Here is an 18,741-nt window from a genome sequence, read left to right on the forward strand (position 1 = left end):
GTATTACCCCCACAGGGACTACGGAAAGGATTTATTAAGGTAAACACGTTACTTAGTACTGCTTTAAAAAAAACTCAGCGATTGATTCTCCTTGCTTCAATGATATGCAGCATGTCCTTATTCACTGAAGTTTAGTGAAAACAACTAACTTTAGTCAAACTTTTAGCTAACCAATTTTCATTGTGATGTTTCTGTTTCCCTGTGTGTTATTCAACTATCCAGTGATTTTGCACGTTTTTGCATTTCCACTATGAACTGGAGTGACCTGTGGAAGTGCAGAGGCTTGACCACACTGACAGTACAGAATTAATTGAGATTTAATGCGCCTCTGTTTCCCCTGGACGCTTTCACATTCTGTCCTTGAGTTCATGTTTAAAATACTTCTCCCACTTTCCATCGACCGCTGAGCGCAAACCTTGGGAAAATGAACCCAGCAGCGAATGTGTTTTGTCTGTGTTTGTCTGGTCGTCCGTGGGATTTGGCGTCCGTCAGAAACATGCTGGAGTTCAAAGTGAAAGCAGCTCATATTTGATTGAGCGCACAGAATCAGAGCTCTCCTGGACGCGGCCCAATGCACTCCAGACATTTTTAGCTCCGTACAAGTCGGGCAGCAACAAGTGAAGGAAATATTGACTATAAACAGAACATGTGTTTTTCTTCATTCTCCTACATTATGTTGGATACTGATATGAGCCAAACAGGTTGTACTTTACGATCACTGCAAAGAGTAATCTACAAATAAGAACTTGATTTGAGTAGGCATGTGAATCTGGCAGTGGAAGTAATATTTTTGCACTTGAATTAGGAAAAACACGTCTAATTTTTGTCCCGTTTCTATCAAATTCTGGCCATGTTTCCAGTTGGCGCCAGGGGCGGACTGGGACTGAAAAACAGCCCTGGACTCTGACCAGCCGGGCCCAAATTAGCGTAATTGTGCACTTCCACAAATGCATATTTTAACCTCTTACCCCCCGCCTTAACCGAGTGCATTCTGTCCTCTTTTGGCTCATTTGAAAGCTAAGTCACAAAACTGACCTTTTTCCTCGCACTGTTGCTGTGTTGTGTCACCTTTTGTATGTTTTTTTTTCTTTCTTTTTTTTCTTTCTTTTTTGTCACTTTTTGGTTGAATTTTTTAAAAAATTTTGTTGAATTTTTGTTGAATTTTTGTAATTTTTTTGTAATTTTTTTGTAATTTTTTTGTAATTTTTTTGTTGAATTTTTGTCACATTTTTGTTGAATTTTTGTTGCATTTTATTTGAGTTTTTGTCACATTTTTGGTTGATTTTTTATTTTTTTATTTTGTTGAATATTTGTCACATTTTTGTTGAGTTTTTGTCACATTTTTGTTGAATTTTTGTTGCATTTTTGTTGCATTTTTGTTGAGTTTTTGTCACATTTTTGTTGAATTTTTGTTGCATTTTTATTGCATTTTTGTTGCATTTTTGTTGAGTTTTTGTCACATTTTTGGTTGAATTTTTGTCACATTTTTGTTGCATTTTCTTTGAGTTTTTGTCAAATTTTTGGTTGAATTTTTGTAATTTTTTGGTTGAATTTTTGTCACATTTTTGTTGCATTTTCTTTGAGTTTTTGTCACATTTTTGTTGAATCTTTAATGTAATTTTTTCTATCATTTTTTGTTGTGTTTTTTTTGTCCGTGTTTTTCTCATGTTTTCATCCTCGCTATTTTGATGCTTTTCTTTTCAGCTTTTAGATTGGGGTAAAGCTCGGTTGAGGCGGGACCGGTGGCCCTCGAGCCAGTGGCCCTTCTGTGCTCTTCCAGAATGGACATATGGCCAGTCCGCCCCTGGTCGGCGCTGACCCCTGGCTTAACATACTCAACCTTCGATCATGAAATGGATCTACAGCAAAACTGTCTTACTCGAACAGTTTCTTTAAGGGCACAGAAGCAACAGCGTTTATTTTCACAAGCCGCTTTTTTGGTCTTTTATAGCAAACTAATTGCTGCCTTGTTTCAGCGCGCTGCATTTTCAAAGAGTTCACAGTGGAGCAAAGACGGGGCAAACCGGGACACAAAAACTGTATACCCAAAAAACAGAGAGAAGACGTCTAAAAAAAAAATCAATCTCACTTAATCTACGAAAGCCGACACTTTTGTACTGCGTCCATGAAAAACACAGTAAATGGAAGAAACATTTGCTCCCTATAGGTTTTACTGCTTCAAACTCGATTCACAGAAAGGATAGCGTTTCATGGAGCCTCCCTGAATGAAAGCGAAGTGGATTAAAAGGCGTTCCTCCATTGACTTCTCTGTAATTGTGATTTAGATTTCTTGGCACGGGCCGCTCCACTCCTTTTACAGTCATGGCTCGCAGTGTTAGTGTAACCTGTATCAAGACTATAGTTTCTCAATCCAAAGATCGACTTCAATGAAATGGCAGAGGAGACGGGAAAGAGGGGAATAAAACCAAGAGTGGTGGTTGTGGTCGCACATAGAAGAAAGTTGTCACATAAAAGTTTAAGCTTGCTATTTCAGAAAGAGTGACTCCAAGGATAATAGAGAATAGGGATTTCCAATGTTCACTTTTACATAAGGGTGAGTGAGTGCAGACGTTATAAAAATATATCTGTGCTCGAAGTAAAATGACCCTCGTTTACATGGTATGAGTAGTAATTAAGAAAGATATTTAGTTGATAATAGGGCTACACTCTACAAAGAAAAAAGAGGGTTTGCATGTTGTGCTTTAAACATAGACTGTAAAAGAAATGGACGTCTTCTGCTCACTCCTCCCCGTTTACCAGAATGACCACAGTCGTGGGGGAATTCATGGCAGATTTACAGACTCCCCCTCCCCAGCTCTGACGAAGCATGTTCCTAAAAAGGACATACGGGCGGGATCTTCACCATAGACTCGGCCCTTACGTGAAGTGTAGCTCGCGCTGCTCCAATGCTAACAGTCCGGCCCTCATTAAGTACGAGATTTCTAAAATTCATATTACGAAAACCAGCCTGGTTTCATACATTGTGATTAACCCAGCGTTATCTCAGGAGGAATATCTAGCCTAGTCTAGGTTTGAAAACATTGAAACCAGGCTTTAAAGTAGTTTTTAACGTGTCTAAAGTCCAATGCTTTTCAATGGGGGCCTAGCGGCGATATGGAAGTACTACAGCAACGGCGGAGCACGTTTGTGGTCAAAAAGCAGGGCAGTTTGCGGCCATTGGCTTTAAAGGGATATTTCAGGATTTTTGACATAGGGCCTCATTTCCTAGTTATCCCGAGTGTTGATGATTTCTGGAGATATTTTTTTTGTAATTTGAGTTTCGTGGCCCTAGGCTAGTGCAAGGCTAGCGCATTTCTATGGTATCAGCTAGCCTGCATTAAAAACAGTCTGACTCTCTCCACAGAGCACCTGAGGCAAATCACTTATAACACCAGATTAACGATATAAATGTCTGTGTCGATAATTTTAACCATTTAGCATTTAAAATACCTTATATTTGAGCAGCATCTGCTTCGTGTTTGTATAAGCTACTCAGCGGCGGAGTGATCTGCTAGAAAATAGTCCCTCAAAATGTGATCATTCATGTGATGCAATGTCAGTTATATTCCAAAAATTATTCTATCGAAGCAGACATTAATATGGTTAGTCTGGTGTTATAAGTGATTTGCCTCAGGTGCTCTGTGGAGAGAGTCAGACTGTTTTTAATGCAGGCTAGCTGATACCATAGAAATGCGCTAGCCTTGCACAAGCCTAGCGCCACGAAACTCTTCAAATATAAGAATTGCATGAATTACAAAAACAAAATCTCCAGAAATCAACAACACTCTGGATAACTGTGTCAAAAATCCTGAAATATCCCTTTAACACAGTTTTACTATGAAGCTGAAAGTGACTTTACAGAGAATACACTTTCAGCTTGATTAAACAGGGGACAAGTACAGAAAACTTTATATTTTCACTCAAACTAAATTATGATTTTACTTTGTTTTCTGCAGTTGGATAATTTTTTGTGATGTCATTTCATCACCTTATTGTTATATGTTTGATGCGAAGAAGTAGAATTTCTGTGACAGATGCCATGAAACTACACTGTATCAATGGGTTACGAGCTCCAGTTCAGCAAAATCAAATAGTTTTTCTATGGACCAATATCAAGACATAACTCTCCTTCTCATGTTATGCTTATGTTTTGATCCAGAAGATAAGAGACTTTATTCCCCACATGTTGCATAATACCACACGAAAACCTGCCTAAAGGCAAAGACATGCTGTTGTTCCACAGACACAGTGCTTCTAGACAAATGAGTGATGTCTTAATGTTTCGTACCTTGCAGTCCATCCTGCAGAGACGTCCCTCCTGCACGATGAGGTCTCCGGGCGCCTGCAGGAAGTGAGGCCTGAAGTGACGCTCCTGAATGTTGTCGTGCTCATCCCCACTGTCCCGGGACCGCGACCTCGACCTGAACAAGCGTAGAATGTAAGATTTGTCTCACAAGTGCAGCTCGGTACACCACACACAGCATACAGTGTAACCTTTGTACAAAACATAAACTGTAAGCTTTATTTCTTCATAATATCAATATAAATAGATGTTTCTTTTCCAAGATCTCTTGCTTGATGTAGTTAGTCATGACACAGAGCAGAAATGTACGACGACATATCATTGAATTTAGGTTTGGAGGAATGAATGTGGTCTACAGAAGCTCATGAAAGACAGATTAAAACTATGATTATAAATGAATCTGGTGAAGTCTATCATGAGAATAAAGAGCTACTAAAATCATCTGCTATTTAATGGGTATAATGGTTAATGGTGACCTGTCATTGTATATTTTCTATGTCCATTAAACTGTCTCAAGGCCACAAAAATAGTGGAAGAAAATGTCCTCTCTTACACAATTTTCTCGCTAAGTGTCACAACAACTCATTACAAATGTCAGAATTCACCGTCCACTTGGCCGTGGGCTCTCACCTGCGCATGCTTCCCGGTGTGGAGCGCTGGCTGCGTCCCCTCTGGTTCACCGCCTGCACCATCATCCGTCCCGTGCAGCTCACTCTGCCCTGAGACCAGAAACAAACACATGTTTAGTCCAAAACCAAACCTGGTCAGACAGAGAGAGGACTGTGGAGACTTAGAGCAGGCTCAGTTCAAGATCTTCATGTCTTAAAGGCTTACAGGAAAATAATTGTTTTTCATGGTGAACAAGTTAGGACTTATATTTGTAGTCAAGATTAAGCCCTGTCTCGCTCATGTGTTTTTAAATGATTTGGCCCGAGTCCAAAACTAAATGTGATCTGTCATCGCACTGAACTGTGACCTCATCAGGGCTTTGGTTACTTCCTGGTCTCCCTTTACTCCCACTTCCCGTTCAGGCCGTTATCTTAATGCTCATCATTTGTCTTTGTGATGAACACTGACCTCCCCTCCTGCATCATCCTGTCTGTCTGTCTGTCTGTCTGTCTGTCTGTCTGTCTGTGTGTCTGTGTGTCTGTCTGTCTGTCTGTCTGTCTGTCTGTCTGTCTGTCTGTGTGTCTGTGTGTCTGTCTGTCTGTCTGTCTGTCTGTCTGTCTGTCTGTCTGTCTGTCTGTCTGTCTGTCTGTCTGTCTGTCTGTCTGTCTGTCTGTCTGTCTGTCTGTGCCATTTAGTTTTTTCCCCAGTGCATTTCAACCCGACCTCAGTTTACAAAGCAGTGAAATGTAATAAAGTTGACCAGTGCTTTGTGTATGAAGAGAAATGAACCGTCCCGTCCCCTGTCCGCTTTCGAAACAACTCTTATTCATTTTCTCCATAGCTTCTTGAAAAAGAAATAAACATGACTAAGAGTTTAAGGCACCATGCAGCTACAAGTGTGGTTTTCTGTTACATTTATTTAAAAGTTCATATATCAAAAGCATTTTCTTTCATCTAAAATCCCCATAGCTACAGACGGCATCGCGTTATAGAAGGGGGCGTGGCTTCGCTGAGGGGGAAAACAGAATCTTTAGGGAACACAATTTTCCACTCGTTTTAGCCATTTTCTGGTGGAATATGAACTTATTTATCACACATAAATAAAGTTGAGTCTGAATCGGGTCCATATGGATATTTATCCACAGCAGATTGTTCAGTAGAAGTGCAAAAAAAGCTGTTGGCATTCTCCGGTGTTTATGTATTTATGGGCTGTTGAACCACTCCTCTCCATGTCTTTGTATCTTTATTGGGTTGAAAACTATATCAATAATTCAGTATTTGTTAAAGTATTTTTGGAATAATTAGAGAAAGTTTAAGTTTTTCTTCAAATATGCACTTTAACTGTTTTCAAACATGACCATATATGGGCGATTCTAGAGATGCCGTCTGTATCTATGCTCTAATTATCACAAATCTTTTAAGTCTCTCAGTCGTGACTTTAAACTTTTTAAGATGACATTTTTTAAGTCGTTTTTTGTCATCCTGAACCAGAGCGGGTTTGGAAGTGGGCAGGACGGTTGCTCTTCGAGTGAAGCCGCTCACCTTCGGGTTCCCGGCCATGATGGTGTAGTTGCCGTCGTCGTCCAGGGAGGCGGCGGCCGTGTGCAGGGAGCAGGTCCCGTCTGCGTCTCTGCTGATCCTGTAGTGCTCGCTCCGCTTTGAGATCTGCTTACCGTCTTTGAACCAGTACACCTGCCCAACAGAACCGGTCGATAAGAATGAGTCACAAAAAAGGGGCAAACGGGGAGGTATCCGGGCACGACTTGCAGCTAAGCCACGCAAATCTCCTAGCCTTACTATTGTTCTGAAAAAGTTAGTTCACTGGAGAATAGAGCGGATTATATTCGCCTGCTACGCTCTTGCTAGAAGACGGGGAAGGACTGTTGTGGAGCGGAGGGAGCTGCGCAGGAGGAAGGAGTAGGTGGAGCTGACCAGTGCGGGACACCACGCTCTGAAACAGGGACAAACCCAGGAGGCGCTGCACCGTTTCAGAGGATCAGAAGTCACAAATAATGCCTTGTTTCGTAACATAGAAATGATCACTTGTAGTCAGATTTCACCTTATATTAATTACTTTTAAACTTGAGCACCTATTTGAATTACAGCTTTTTATTTCTATATATATTTTTTTTGCAGTTCCTCCTCCCCCGGTGAATGAGTTATCTTCTGTGTGAGGTTTTTCTCCATTTCCTGTCTCCTGTCATCAGTGTGTCATTATAACAGACAGAGCCATGGGCCTCTCTTATCACAACACGCGGCACACGGCCTGACTCTACGCCCTCCGACAAAAAACCCTACGCCCTGCAGCGAAAACAAGAGCCGTCAGCGCCAGTCACCAGCTCTGACGCACAAGTGATTAAACCCACAAGAGCGATTTCACATGGTCATGTTTTTTTCATGATGTAGTGGCTTTACAGTTGTAGTTGCGTCAAATGAGACATGGCAGATACGGCCTGTTTCGGCACCAATAGTTAAACAATAAAGACTTACAGGACTTTTGTAATGGGTTTGGCCACCTGCAGCTTTGTAAACTACAGAACTGATCACAGTGACATGAGCGTTTTGTTTTGGCAGGTTTCTTGCTCTGGCGCCAGTAAAGTCTCATTCCTGTCAGCGAATAAAACTAAAACAGTGTCTAAAGGTGAACGAGCATAGTCCAATACTTAAAACTGGAAACAAAGCATCTTGTACTGAGTGTTAAATGATTTCTGTTCATATATGTAAGGGATAATGCGCTCCGAGGTGTCCATTATCCGGAATAACAGGACGATGCGGAGGCGAGTCTAGTTATTTCCTATAATGGACACCTCAGAGCGCATTATCCCGCTGATACCATGGTTCCGCGAACTGAAACTGTTCACTGGGCAGGTCCTGGGCAGGAGTTATTTAACTTTTTAATCAGTTTTACCTGAAGCTAGTTCCAGCTCAATTGTTTATCTTTACTATGGAAACAGCTGCAGTGGAGTGATACGTTTGTTAAGTGGTGACATCACAGCTCTACTTCCGGGTCCGCAGATGTGTGAGAAACTATAAAATAGTCTTTAATACCACAATCAATATTTCTGAAACTCAACAGAGAGTTAATAAACAGACTTATTTCTCAGGCTCATTAGCCAAAAATCGGTACATCCGGGTTAGCGGAGATCAATGCTAACAGCGCAGCAGCTACACTAACCCCGGAAGTAGTGACCTTAGTAAATATTACTTTCTTTGCAGTAGGTGCAGCATTTTTGGCTAATGAGTCTGAGAAATAAGTAGGTACAGTAACTCTCCGTTGACTTTCGGAAATATTGATTGTTGTTTTTAAGAGATTTTAATGTTTTTTTCTCGCATATTTGCTGGTCTGCTAGTACCCGGAAGCAGAGTCATGACGTCACACTTAACAAACATATAGAACGTGATTTAGCTGTTATTTAACTGTTGCTGGACTAGATGTAGACACCCTCCAGCCAATCAGAATCGAATATTCACCCAGACCAGGGTGTGAGACATTAATAATGGCGTCATATTGACTGACATTGTGCGTAAACGTCACTTTAAAAATAACTGTCCCCCCTCGTCAGTCACCTTGGGTTTGGGGTCTCCGGTGACCTTGCAGGAGAAGGTGACGGGCATCCCCTCGAACACTTTGCAGTGCTTCAGCTTCTGGTCCAGCGAAGGCGCCTCTCCCCCGGGACAGTCCTCGTCGTGTTGAACGTCATCGTCCGACTCCTCCACCGGGGAGCGCTCCAGACGGAACTCGATCTCGCTGATCAGACGCTGCTCGAAGCTCGACACTTTGTACTCCTGAAGACACAGAGATGCAGGAGGGATTTAGGAGCGGACCTGGATGGTGACACTGGGAGGGGGTGGAGGTGGTGATGGTGCAGTAAGTGGAGCAGGAACAGCATAAGCTTCTGTTCTGGACAATTTGGAGTAAAGTAAATAAAGTAAAAACACACTTACTTCAACCCTGAGCCATTATGAGCATCGACAATGATTAAGTGACACCTCGATATGTTTGGTAGCTGAACAGTAACTGCTGCTAACAGGGTTTATACAGGTAGCCATTTTAACCTCTTAACCCCCACCTGTACCAAGGACACTTTCTCCAGTTTGGCTTTACCCAAACCTAAAAGCTTCTTGGAAAAAAAGTGAAAATAGCAACAAAAATGAGGATGAAAGTGTAGCAAAAAAGCCATGATCTCAAGCGATGAGAGAAGTGATGAAAAAGCAACAAAACCAAGACAAAAAAAGCAATAATAGAAAGGGAAGAAAACACAACAAAAACAGCATTAAAACACGGCGACAACGAGACAAAAAAGTCACAGCTAGTTTTGCAGGTCTTAGCTTTCAAATGACTGGGCAGGCTCTCCAGTCAAGAAGCTTTTAGATCTGGGTAAATCCGAACTGGAGAAATTGCAATCAGTTAAAGTGGGGGGTAAGAGGTTTTGGCCCAAATACAACAAATCTATGCAATCAATACTTTCAGGAGATTATGCAGGGGAATTCAGTATAATTGATATTTTACATTAATTCAATAAATTGTACAACTTTTGGACCATCATTGTTATTTTTTGCAATGAATTTATGGCGTAAATGATCGAGCAATGCCACTATTTTCAGATCAATTCGGATTTAAGGGGAGACACTACAGGCAAAACAGGCAACTTTTCAGGTTTTGGGCCAAATTGGTCTCTGAACATACAAGCTTTCACCCGGAAACAGAAAATATGCAGAATCTTCACAATAACATGTTTAAATATTGCGCTGATTCAATGTTCCCCCATAGACTTATATGGGAGAATGCAATTTCAAGGGCCTTTTTCTCAAAACACATTTTTCTGTCGTTGTGGCGACAGTCGGACCTAAAGACTTCAAATTTTCCAGCCTTGGACTGAACAATATTTGGAAGATTTTTTCAGGGGGATTTTTTATTAATTAATCCCTAGCCCCATTTATTGAGTTTTGAATGTCAAAAAATAAGGCGAAAATTTATTTTTTACAAAATTTTCCACTAAAAAACAGCTGATTAACAAGATAACAAGATATCCTAAATCCCCTCTGAAAACGTCTTGGTAACTCATTCATCAATAAAATGAAACCATAAATTTGAATGTAGCTCTATATATTATTCAGATTTCGTCGCCGAAAAGATGGGAAATTTGGGGCATTTTTAGGCATTTTTACATCTTGTTCTTATATGAAAAGATAAAATGACAGAAAACTTGTATTTTATGCCAGTGATCGACAGCAAAAATTTCAAATTGATATCTGTAAATATACATTTTTTCCCTATTCAGCTGCAGTGTCTCGCCTTAATGCCTGCTGGAGCCCCTGTAAAAAGTCCTTTCTGAAGCGGCCTCACACTTAAGGTCAAGACCTGTTTCCGAAAAAATAAAGCCACTTCATCTGCTGTGACGCAAAACCCGACTAAAAAGCCAAAGCAGTGGAAAACAACTGTATTTTGAAGTATGATATTATGCTGAGCGTGGCTAAAATCCCCCCCCTCTCTCTCTCCTGTTGCCACTCCCTGCTACTCCCTCATTCACCTGTCATCACTGCAGAGACAGAGGCTGAACATCTGTGCTCTGCCACCCGATGACACATCCCTCTGATAATCACAGGGTTCAGACACAGCTGCAGTCCTTGAACGCACCACGCACATGCCCACAATGAATCTGAAATCTGAAAACTCGAAGGAGCAGCTGCTGTGGTGCGTGTTCCGCTTTGATGGAGTTTGTTTTTACTTTTCGGCGGAGACCACAGTGGGCTATTTCGATATCAGCCGCTGACACGCTTTTACGTGGCAGTGAAAGGAAAGCAAGAGTGCATCTTTAGGTTCTGGACATGCCATATCTAGGAACGCCCCATACAGATAATATCCATTGCTTAAGTAAGAATACAGAAGCGTGATTTTGTGAGCACGTTCCGGACAAAGTGAGCAAAACACCGGTGATTTTAGACGACAACAAATAATAACCTTTTGGGGATAAGACTCATCCGCTTTGTCGTCCTGTTGAGAGAAAAGGAGACGTTTTGCCGCCATTTACAGCTGCCAAACTGTGCCACTCTTTGAGACGTTTTATAAGTGCGGTGGAAGAGTGTTGACGGTCCAAACAACGTGGCTTTTTAACTCGCAATTAGCAAAACACATGCACGACACCACAGTAAAACTTCAAAACACAAAGAAAGGCAATATCCTTCGGCGTCTGGCGGCAGTGCAGGCGCAGCCACATGCAACGTTTCAGTGCCACAGAGCAGGCCGGGTCATTCTCTGGCTGCTCTATAGTGGTTACAGTTGACTTAATTGGTTAGCACGGTGCATTTACCCTCAGTTTTGTTAAAGGGGTGGTGTCCTGTGTCTATTTTGGGGATTGTGAATATACAGAATCACGATGATCTGCACTTTCAATATAGCCCGATCCAGCTGACAAATAGCTGACATGGGTTTTTTCCCCCAAAATACTAAAGTTTACTCCTGGTTTGGTCATTATTTTAACCTCTTACCCCCTCGCCTTTTCTCCAGTTCGGCTTAACCCAATTCTAAGAGTTTCTGTAGCTTAGCCTAGACCTGTGTGACGCCTCATTTGAAAACTTTAAAACTGATCTGTTTAGTGTTTTTGTCATGCTTTTGTAGTTTTGTTTGTTTGTTGTGTTTTCGTTGGGTTTTCTTGTCATGTTTTGGTCACTTTTTCATTGCATTTTTGTCACCTTAAGTCGCTCTTTCGTGACTTTCTTGTTGATTTTTTGTCATTTTTTGTTGTGTTATTGTTGCTTTTTGACCACATATTTTAATTTAGTTTTAGTCTTAGTCTTTTGACAAAAATGTAATAACATTTTGGTCGAGATCTAGTCAAAAAAATATCTTAAAATTTTAGACTAAAATTTTAGTCTAGACTAAAATTTTAGACTAAAATTTCATGTAAATTTAGTCGACTAAATTTAAGACAAATTTAGTCGACTTGCATTTATAATATTCATTATAATCATATTTAATCTTGTTCCTCTGCTTCATGGAGCTTCTCCCACATGAACAAAGCTCAGAGCTGCTCCTTTGGCAGAGAATTTATTCATTAATGAATCATATGAATTTATTAGATGATCAACCCCATAAGATGAATCATCTCATTCTTAAGGGGGTCCTCAAGATCATGTCCAAGAAAAATATAACAGAAATGAACATGATATGAGGCTCTTTCAGACTGATTTTAGTCTCACCTTTTCATTTTTATTTAGTCTTGTTTTAGTCGATTAAAATACCTGGGCATTTCAGTCATAGTTTTAGTCTCATGAGAAACTTTTAATATAGTTTTAGTCCAATTTTAGTCGTCAAAAATATCACATTGACTAAAATTAAGACGAAATGAACACTGCTCTTTTTTGTCCTAATCTAATCCATCCCTAAACTAGAACCCGTTCAGACCAACCTTGAATCTGCTTTGTCTACCCTGTCTCACCACTATGTACAATTCATGTTTTATTGGCCTTTCACAAGTCGAACACGGTGTCATTCTGTCTGACAAATAATGATTACAAATAACAATCTTCTTGAAACCACGTCCCTACTGAACTTAAAACAGATCGACGGGTGTTGGAAGTTAAACAAAACTATCTATGGAGACTAGCGTCTGGAGCACTTTACAACGTTTACATCCAGCTTTCAAACAAAACAAAATGGCGGAGTGCGTGTGCTCTTCTGGGAAAGCCGTGTGTTTAAAGTGGCCTCATCTGATTTCTCTGTGTTGCGAATGAAACATACATTAAAACCCGGTGACTGGTTTAAGCCACTGATTAGGGACATGTTCTTGTATCATCGGCAACACAGGAAATCAGATAGTTTTCGGTGCGATACCTCCGTGCATCTTAATCACATCTGGTCCTGTGAAGTACCTGAGTGGCTGGCTCCTCCTCTGGCTCTGTGCTGAGGACTGTGGCGGCGTTGTCGGCTCCCAGCAGTCTGCGCGCCATCTTCTCCTCATACGTTAACCTCTGGAAGCAGCGGGTTAGTGGGTGAGAGCGGCCAGGCACACAGTGTGAAATCATCACCGCATCAACACATTTAGATGTTCGGAAAGTTAGAAATGTCTCAAAAAAAAACAAAGATGGAATGGAGGAGGTCCCTGTTAATCGGTTATGGATGTCACACAGACTGGCAGAGGAGGAAGAAGATCTCAAAATCCACACAAGTTAAAGGGATTCTTATGTTTTTTTTTTAATAAACACCACAAATAGTGAAGGTGCTAATGAGGTGCTAGATGTATCAAAGACAAGTGTGTAGAATCTTCTTTGCTTTTGACTTTTCCTGAGATGGCAGAGCAAATCATCTACCTCCCAGTGCACAGTAATGCAAGAAAACCAGCCTATAACCCCCTATATATTCATTTAAAGCTGTGGTATTATGCCTTTTGGAGGTATGTTCGGCTTTACCCAAATCTAAAAGCTTCTCGACTGGAGGGCAGCAATGTAATGCCTCAAGTCCTACAAAAGTGATCCTAACTTTTTCATTGTTTTTTGTGTCATTGTTGCTTTTCTTGTCTATTTTGGCGCTTTTTTGTCAAATTTTGGTTACATTTTCATCCTCATTTTCTTCTCTATTATTTACGGAGAAGCTTTTAGATTTGGGTAAAGCCAAACTGGTGAAAATGGGCTCGGTTCAGGTGGGGGTTTAGAGGTTAATACACCAATGTACGCAGACACTGGAGGCAAAGGTGGGTGAAGTGTTTCGCCCCAGGACACAACGACAGTGTGAACCTTCAGGAGGCGGGATTCGAACCCCCGACCTTTCCGATTATGAGACGACCCGCTCTACCATCTGTGCCATTGTTCCCCCAAATTCAAAGTTCCCCTTGGCCTATCATCTGGCTTCAACACGAGCTGCTACTCGCCTCTGTCCCTAAGCCCCTCCTCCCCACGCTCCCCATGGAAACAACCCTCCAGCTTTGCGGATGTAGCGCTGTCGGGACATCAGCGCTAGTGCCACAATGAGCCTTTGCCACATGGTTTTATTACACAGCAAAGTGAGAATATCATAACATTTTGAGGCTCAGATGGAAGAGCAGGTCCCAAATTTAAAGCTACCTGGGCAGTGGATGATTCACTATAGCATCATCAGTGGGGAAAAGTCAAAAGTAAAGAAGTGTAAAGCACTCACAATCATTTATGGGAGCGCACTTTGCTAGTTTCTTCCCATCTCTGCGAACTGCCTTTTTTTTTAACGGTTAAACTTGTTGACCTCGACTTGCACTCACTTGTTGCCCATTGCTAACCCTCTCCTCCTTGAATCTCAGCTTCCTCTCCAGGTCCTGTATCAACGAGTCCTTCGACCCCTGGATGTCCGAGTCCGACACAATACGAGGAGTCCTGGACACTGACTTTTTGGGGAACGCTTTCCTGGAAGAAAAAAAAAAACATGCATTTGTCATTTGCAGGGAAAAGAGGATAGTTAGCCTTATCTGGTCATGTCCAGCTGAGGCAGTGTCTTCTTATCTAAACCCAGGAATGCAGCGGTGAGAGGGGAGTGCAGCGCTGAGCTGTTGAAAAATGGCTGGCAAAGGGCATAAAAGTGGAATGCCAGAGGATAAGAGCATAAAAGGCGCACTCGGGTTCAAAAAGATGCTATCGAGGAGAAAAAAAAGCATATTATTATTTCAGTTGGTCAAGGATGAAACTGACAGAGGCCTGGTACAAGAATAAAACAAGGGAAGTTTACATATTCAACAACACTCACAGTCCATTAGACACTCCTGATTGAGTGTTCATAACCTTTGATCATTTATAGTTGCAATAATTTACTATCAGCTAAAACACGCTTTTTCCCCTGTGGTCTTTACTCATGCACTTGGTCTCTGTATTTACCTGTGAGGACCTAAACACAGCACCTTGCCGTAAACATGCATTATTGTAGTTTAAACATGTCGACCCTCCTTATTCTGACGCTGTGCATAAACTACATTATGTAACATGACAGATTGTGTATCCAAAGCTCTGCTAAGGAGCCGCTGCTGGCTGTAAGTCTAACCTTGACGAGATGAGAGTAAGAGACAAACTGGAGGGGCTGGAAAAGACATTGAGCTTGTTATGGAAATGTGGCTGTTGTGGAAAAAATGTAATAGATATAAACAAATGGGTAACACTTCATGATAACTACAACTTTATTTAATCATGATTTAACACTTAATAACTACTTAACTACTACAGTTACTCATTGTTAAGTAGTCATTAAAGCAGTACTAAGTAACTCATGCCTCTAAAGGCCATAAGCGCCACTGCAGGTGTCGTAGCATGTTGCGTTTTTTTACTTATTAATTGTCCGTGAGAGTAAATACTACACTGACAGAAAAGACAAATGGAGAGAGGGATATTGTACATCCAATGACACAATGGAGATTTTTTTTTTTTCACTCAAACTCGGCTGTAAATACTGTTTAAGTTTACAGTTAGCTTTGCCTGTTAGCTTCTTCGTGATTCTATTAGTGTGTATTGGTGCCTCCTACCCTGTGGCAGCGAAGTTGCAATTGTGGTTTTCTGGCCTGAGACACCAGGGGGCGATGAAAGACCCCCCAATCATCCCATTAACACTTGTATTACCCCCCTAAGCTAAAACTAAACAAGTTACTTAGTACTGCTTTAAGTGTTAGTCACACTTAACTAATGGCTTGTTCATGATGCTAATTCATCATTTATTAAGGCTGAATAAGGTGTAGTTATTATAAAGTGTTGCCAACAAAGGAATGATTTTCCAAAGTCATTGATTGTGGCATGTTGAGAAATGAACTGAAAAAGATACAAACTCATCTCACAAAAATGATCATGGGCGGAGCATTATAACTTTAAGAATTGTAAGATTGGATGCTTGGCCATTTTATGAGACCTTTTTGTTTATTGCCTCTGATAGAAAATGAAAGTAGAGCAGATAAGCCTAATATCAGAAAGAACAAGCTGCTCTGACATGTCGTTGTCACAAATACTCGGACTGAAAGCTCCTATAGATAAAACTAATCACACTGGTTGTATGGTGGAAATATGTTGTTGTTTTTTTTATATTAGGCTGTAAACATTGTTCTCTTGGCTAAACAAATAACGTGGTTTATGATTCTCAGATGATGTCCTGTGTACACACATTTTTCTATGAACCTCTGTTATCTGAAACTATCTATAGCTTTGCACGAGTCGTCTTGGTTAATCTGATTTATTAATCTCATTACAAAACAAAAAGCAGATATTAATGTCCCAGGTCAAAATGTGCTGCTGAGAAAAAACGCCTTAGATTGTGTTGTCTTGTTGTGGAACAATGAGCTCGACAGTTTTTATGCTACTCCTGTATTTGCTATATCAGGGCTCCCCAAATCTTCTCACCCCTCAGAATGAATTATCGATATTTGGAGTGTGCGACCCCACTACGCTGCATTGTGGTAAAACTTACACAGTGCCGTTGCCTTTGGGCAGTCCCAGGGCGTTGAAGATGGGGCTCCCGGGCACGGGGACGGGCGGTGGCGTGGGCAGCACCGAGGACAGGTAGCTGGAGGCGGGAGACGCCGGGACAGAGGAGAAGGGAGAGGAGGAGGTCTCGGAGTGTGGGGGGGACACGGGGGGTGGAGGCGGCGGAGGCGGAGGGGGGAAGTCCTGCGCCGGAGAGGGCAGGTTGCCGGGACTCAGGAACGGCGGTGGCGGAGGAGGGAACGACGGCGACCCGGGCGACTCCACGCTGGGCGCCTTGGTGAAAGGCGGGAGGGCGACTCTGGTGAAGGGCTTGTGTGTGGAGGAGGGGGAGAGGGGCGAGGACAGGGTGGAGGAGGGCGAGGAGGCGGTGGGGGAGTAAGGGGAGACGCCCGAGGTCTGGGCGGCGATGAACTGCTTGGGACGGGCGTAGTTGAAGGTGCTGGCCTGCATGATGGAGGAGGCGGTGCTACTCTCCAGCTCTTGAAACGACGGGGGCGGGGGGAGCGGAGGTGAGGGGGGAGCAGGGAGAGGGGCTTCGAAAGGTGGGGCCTGTGGAGCGGGCGCGGGTATCTGAGGTGGAGGCGGGACGTCCTGGTTCGGCTGGTCTGGTTGCTGTTGTTGCCACTGCGCTGCCTCCTGTAGCTCCAATAAGATCTGGTTCTGCAGCTGCTTGATCTGGGACGCGTTCCTGCGGAGGACAGAGGACGTTAGTGACGGGGGTACAAAAGAGCATCGCCCGGTGGCTGGTGATGGTATTACTCTTGAGAAAACCCAAGAAGAGACTAGCATTGTATATCAAGCTCTCACTGAATAATATCAAAGTGACATGCATTATTGAGGCTTAAAAGCATTATTCAACTATAACAATAAATACAGTTTTGTTGCTGTTGAGTCTTGGGACAGCATTAAAGGCTGAAACTTGGTTGTTTCAACTCAAATAAATAATTTGGGCTTTTTCTCACAATTTTCCCCATTTTTTTTCTGAATGTTTTCCCCATTTTATTTTTTTTTTGACACATTCTTTCCTTATCTTTGCCCGATTTTTTATTACTAACATTTTCCCTGTTTTCTCCCATTTTTTTCAGAACATTTTCACCCTTTTATTTTTTTAGTTACATTTTTTATTTCATTTAATTTTTTTTTTCACTTTCCCCACAATTTTCACACATTTTCTCCCAAATTATTCCCCATTTTTCGTACGTTTCTTGAGGGATGACATCAGCTTCATCCCCAATGTCATCCCTGTCAGCCGAGAACTGTTGGAGGGACAGTTTTGTGTCCCATCTATGAGGCAACACAGTTCAGGAAATACAGTATTAGCAATAGAAGAAGGAACGACCGAATCCAAATAGCACTCCAGGTTTTTGATCAGGGGAAAACTTTACAACATTGCTCAGAAAAAAAAAGAGCTCAAAAAAGTTGCATGATGTGCCTGCTTTCAAAAATCATAAATGAACAAAAACGTTGAATGAAATCGAGCCACAACATGTCAGTGGGATGGATTACTGTGTTGGACAGCGCTCATCAGACACACACACTAAAAAGTATCATGTTTTAAAGAAAGGTGACCTGCCTCGTACAAAGTAACACATTTGTAAAAAAAAAAGAAAAAAAAAAAAGAGCGTTGCGAAACCCTCCAGCTGCTTCTACTTTAGGGATGACTCCAGATCCCTCTCTCCGCTGCTGCAGTCGAGGCCAAACGTGGAAGACTCCAGATGTGAGTGAGGGTATCTGATGGGCCTGTCCATCAAACTGTCAGAGGAGAGCGGTACATTTTGTCCTACAAGTTGGTTACTAATACCTGCATCAGCGCAGGCACGGAAGACGAAAGAAAGACGTCCACTGCGATGACGCTTCACGGAGAGAGTCATGTCTGAGCTCAACAACACAACCCCATAAAAAGCAGCTAATCGAGGGAGTGGACTGTACACAAGCCTCACCTATCCTAGTCAAATGAACATGGTTAAACGGAAAGACTCAAAACTGATGCCACTGACATCATTTTACCTGGAAGCAACCATGCATTTATTTAGAAACTTGCACCATTAGCCTGGAAATGACTTCAGAATCACAACATCACAATGGGACAAGTCGCAGATATGTCTCATCTTGTGCAATAAATCTACCCAGAGGAACTTAAAAAGTGAGGAAGAGGAGGCAGCAGAAGTGAGCAGACGCTTAAGAGCAGGGAAGAGTCTGTAACAAGAACACGTCCCTGGCGTTGTCAGGAGGCGACCAGGAAGAACCGAGGCCTAAATGCTTTCCAGATGCGGAATAATCAGTCATACTATTTTTCATGCTAAGAATGCAGCCGCTCTCTCTCTCTCTCCTCCTGCTCCCTGCACACGACCCAAACAACAAGAGCCCAGTGTAACGAATCCACAACACGAGCCGATAGCACTGACGAA

General features: G+C 42.1%; 1 protein-coding gene across 2 annotated transcripts in view; it reads right to left on the reverse strand.

Moving 5' to 3' along the window:
• The window catches only part of palld (palladin, cytoskeletal associated protein), a 110,651-nt gene that overhangs the window by 4,742 nt on the left and 87,168 nt on the right, over window positions 1-18,741 (reverse strand). For both annotated transcript variants that reach the window (XM_079574855.1, XM_079574856.1), the window contains 7 exons: window positions 16,317-17,021; window positions 14,143-14,284; window positions 12,785-12,883; window positions 8,480-8,698; window positions 6,455-6,604; window positions 4,934-5,022; window positions 4,289-4,421 (listed from right to left, as the gene is read on the reverse strand). In XM_079574855.1, the coding sequence (XP_079430981.1) occupies window positions 4,289-4,421; window positions 4,934-5,022; window positions 6,455-6,604; window positions 8,480-8,698; window positions 12,785-12,883; window positions 14,143-14,284; window positions 16,317-17,021 (1,537 nt within the window). The remainder of the gene's footprint in view (window positions 1-4,288; window positions 4,422-4,933; window positions 5,023-6,454; window positions 6,605-8,479; window positions 8,699-12,784; window positions 12,884-14,142; window positions 14,285-16,316; window positions 17,022-18,741) is intronic.

Source organism: Gobius niger, assembly GCF_951799975.1.
Source record: "Gobius niger genome assembly, chromosome: 17".
Classification (NCBI taxonomy): domain Eukaryota; kingdom Metazoa; phylum Chordata; class Actinopteri; order Gobiiformes; family Gobiidae; genus Gobius; species Gobius niger.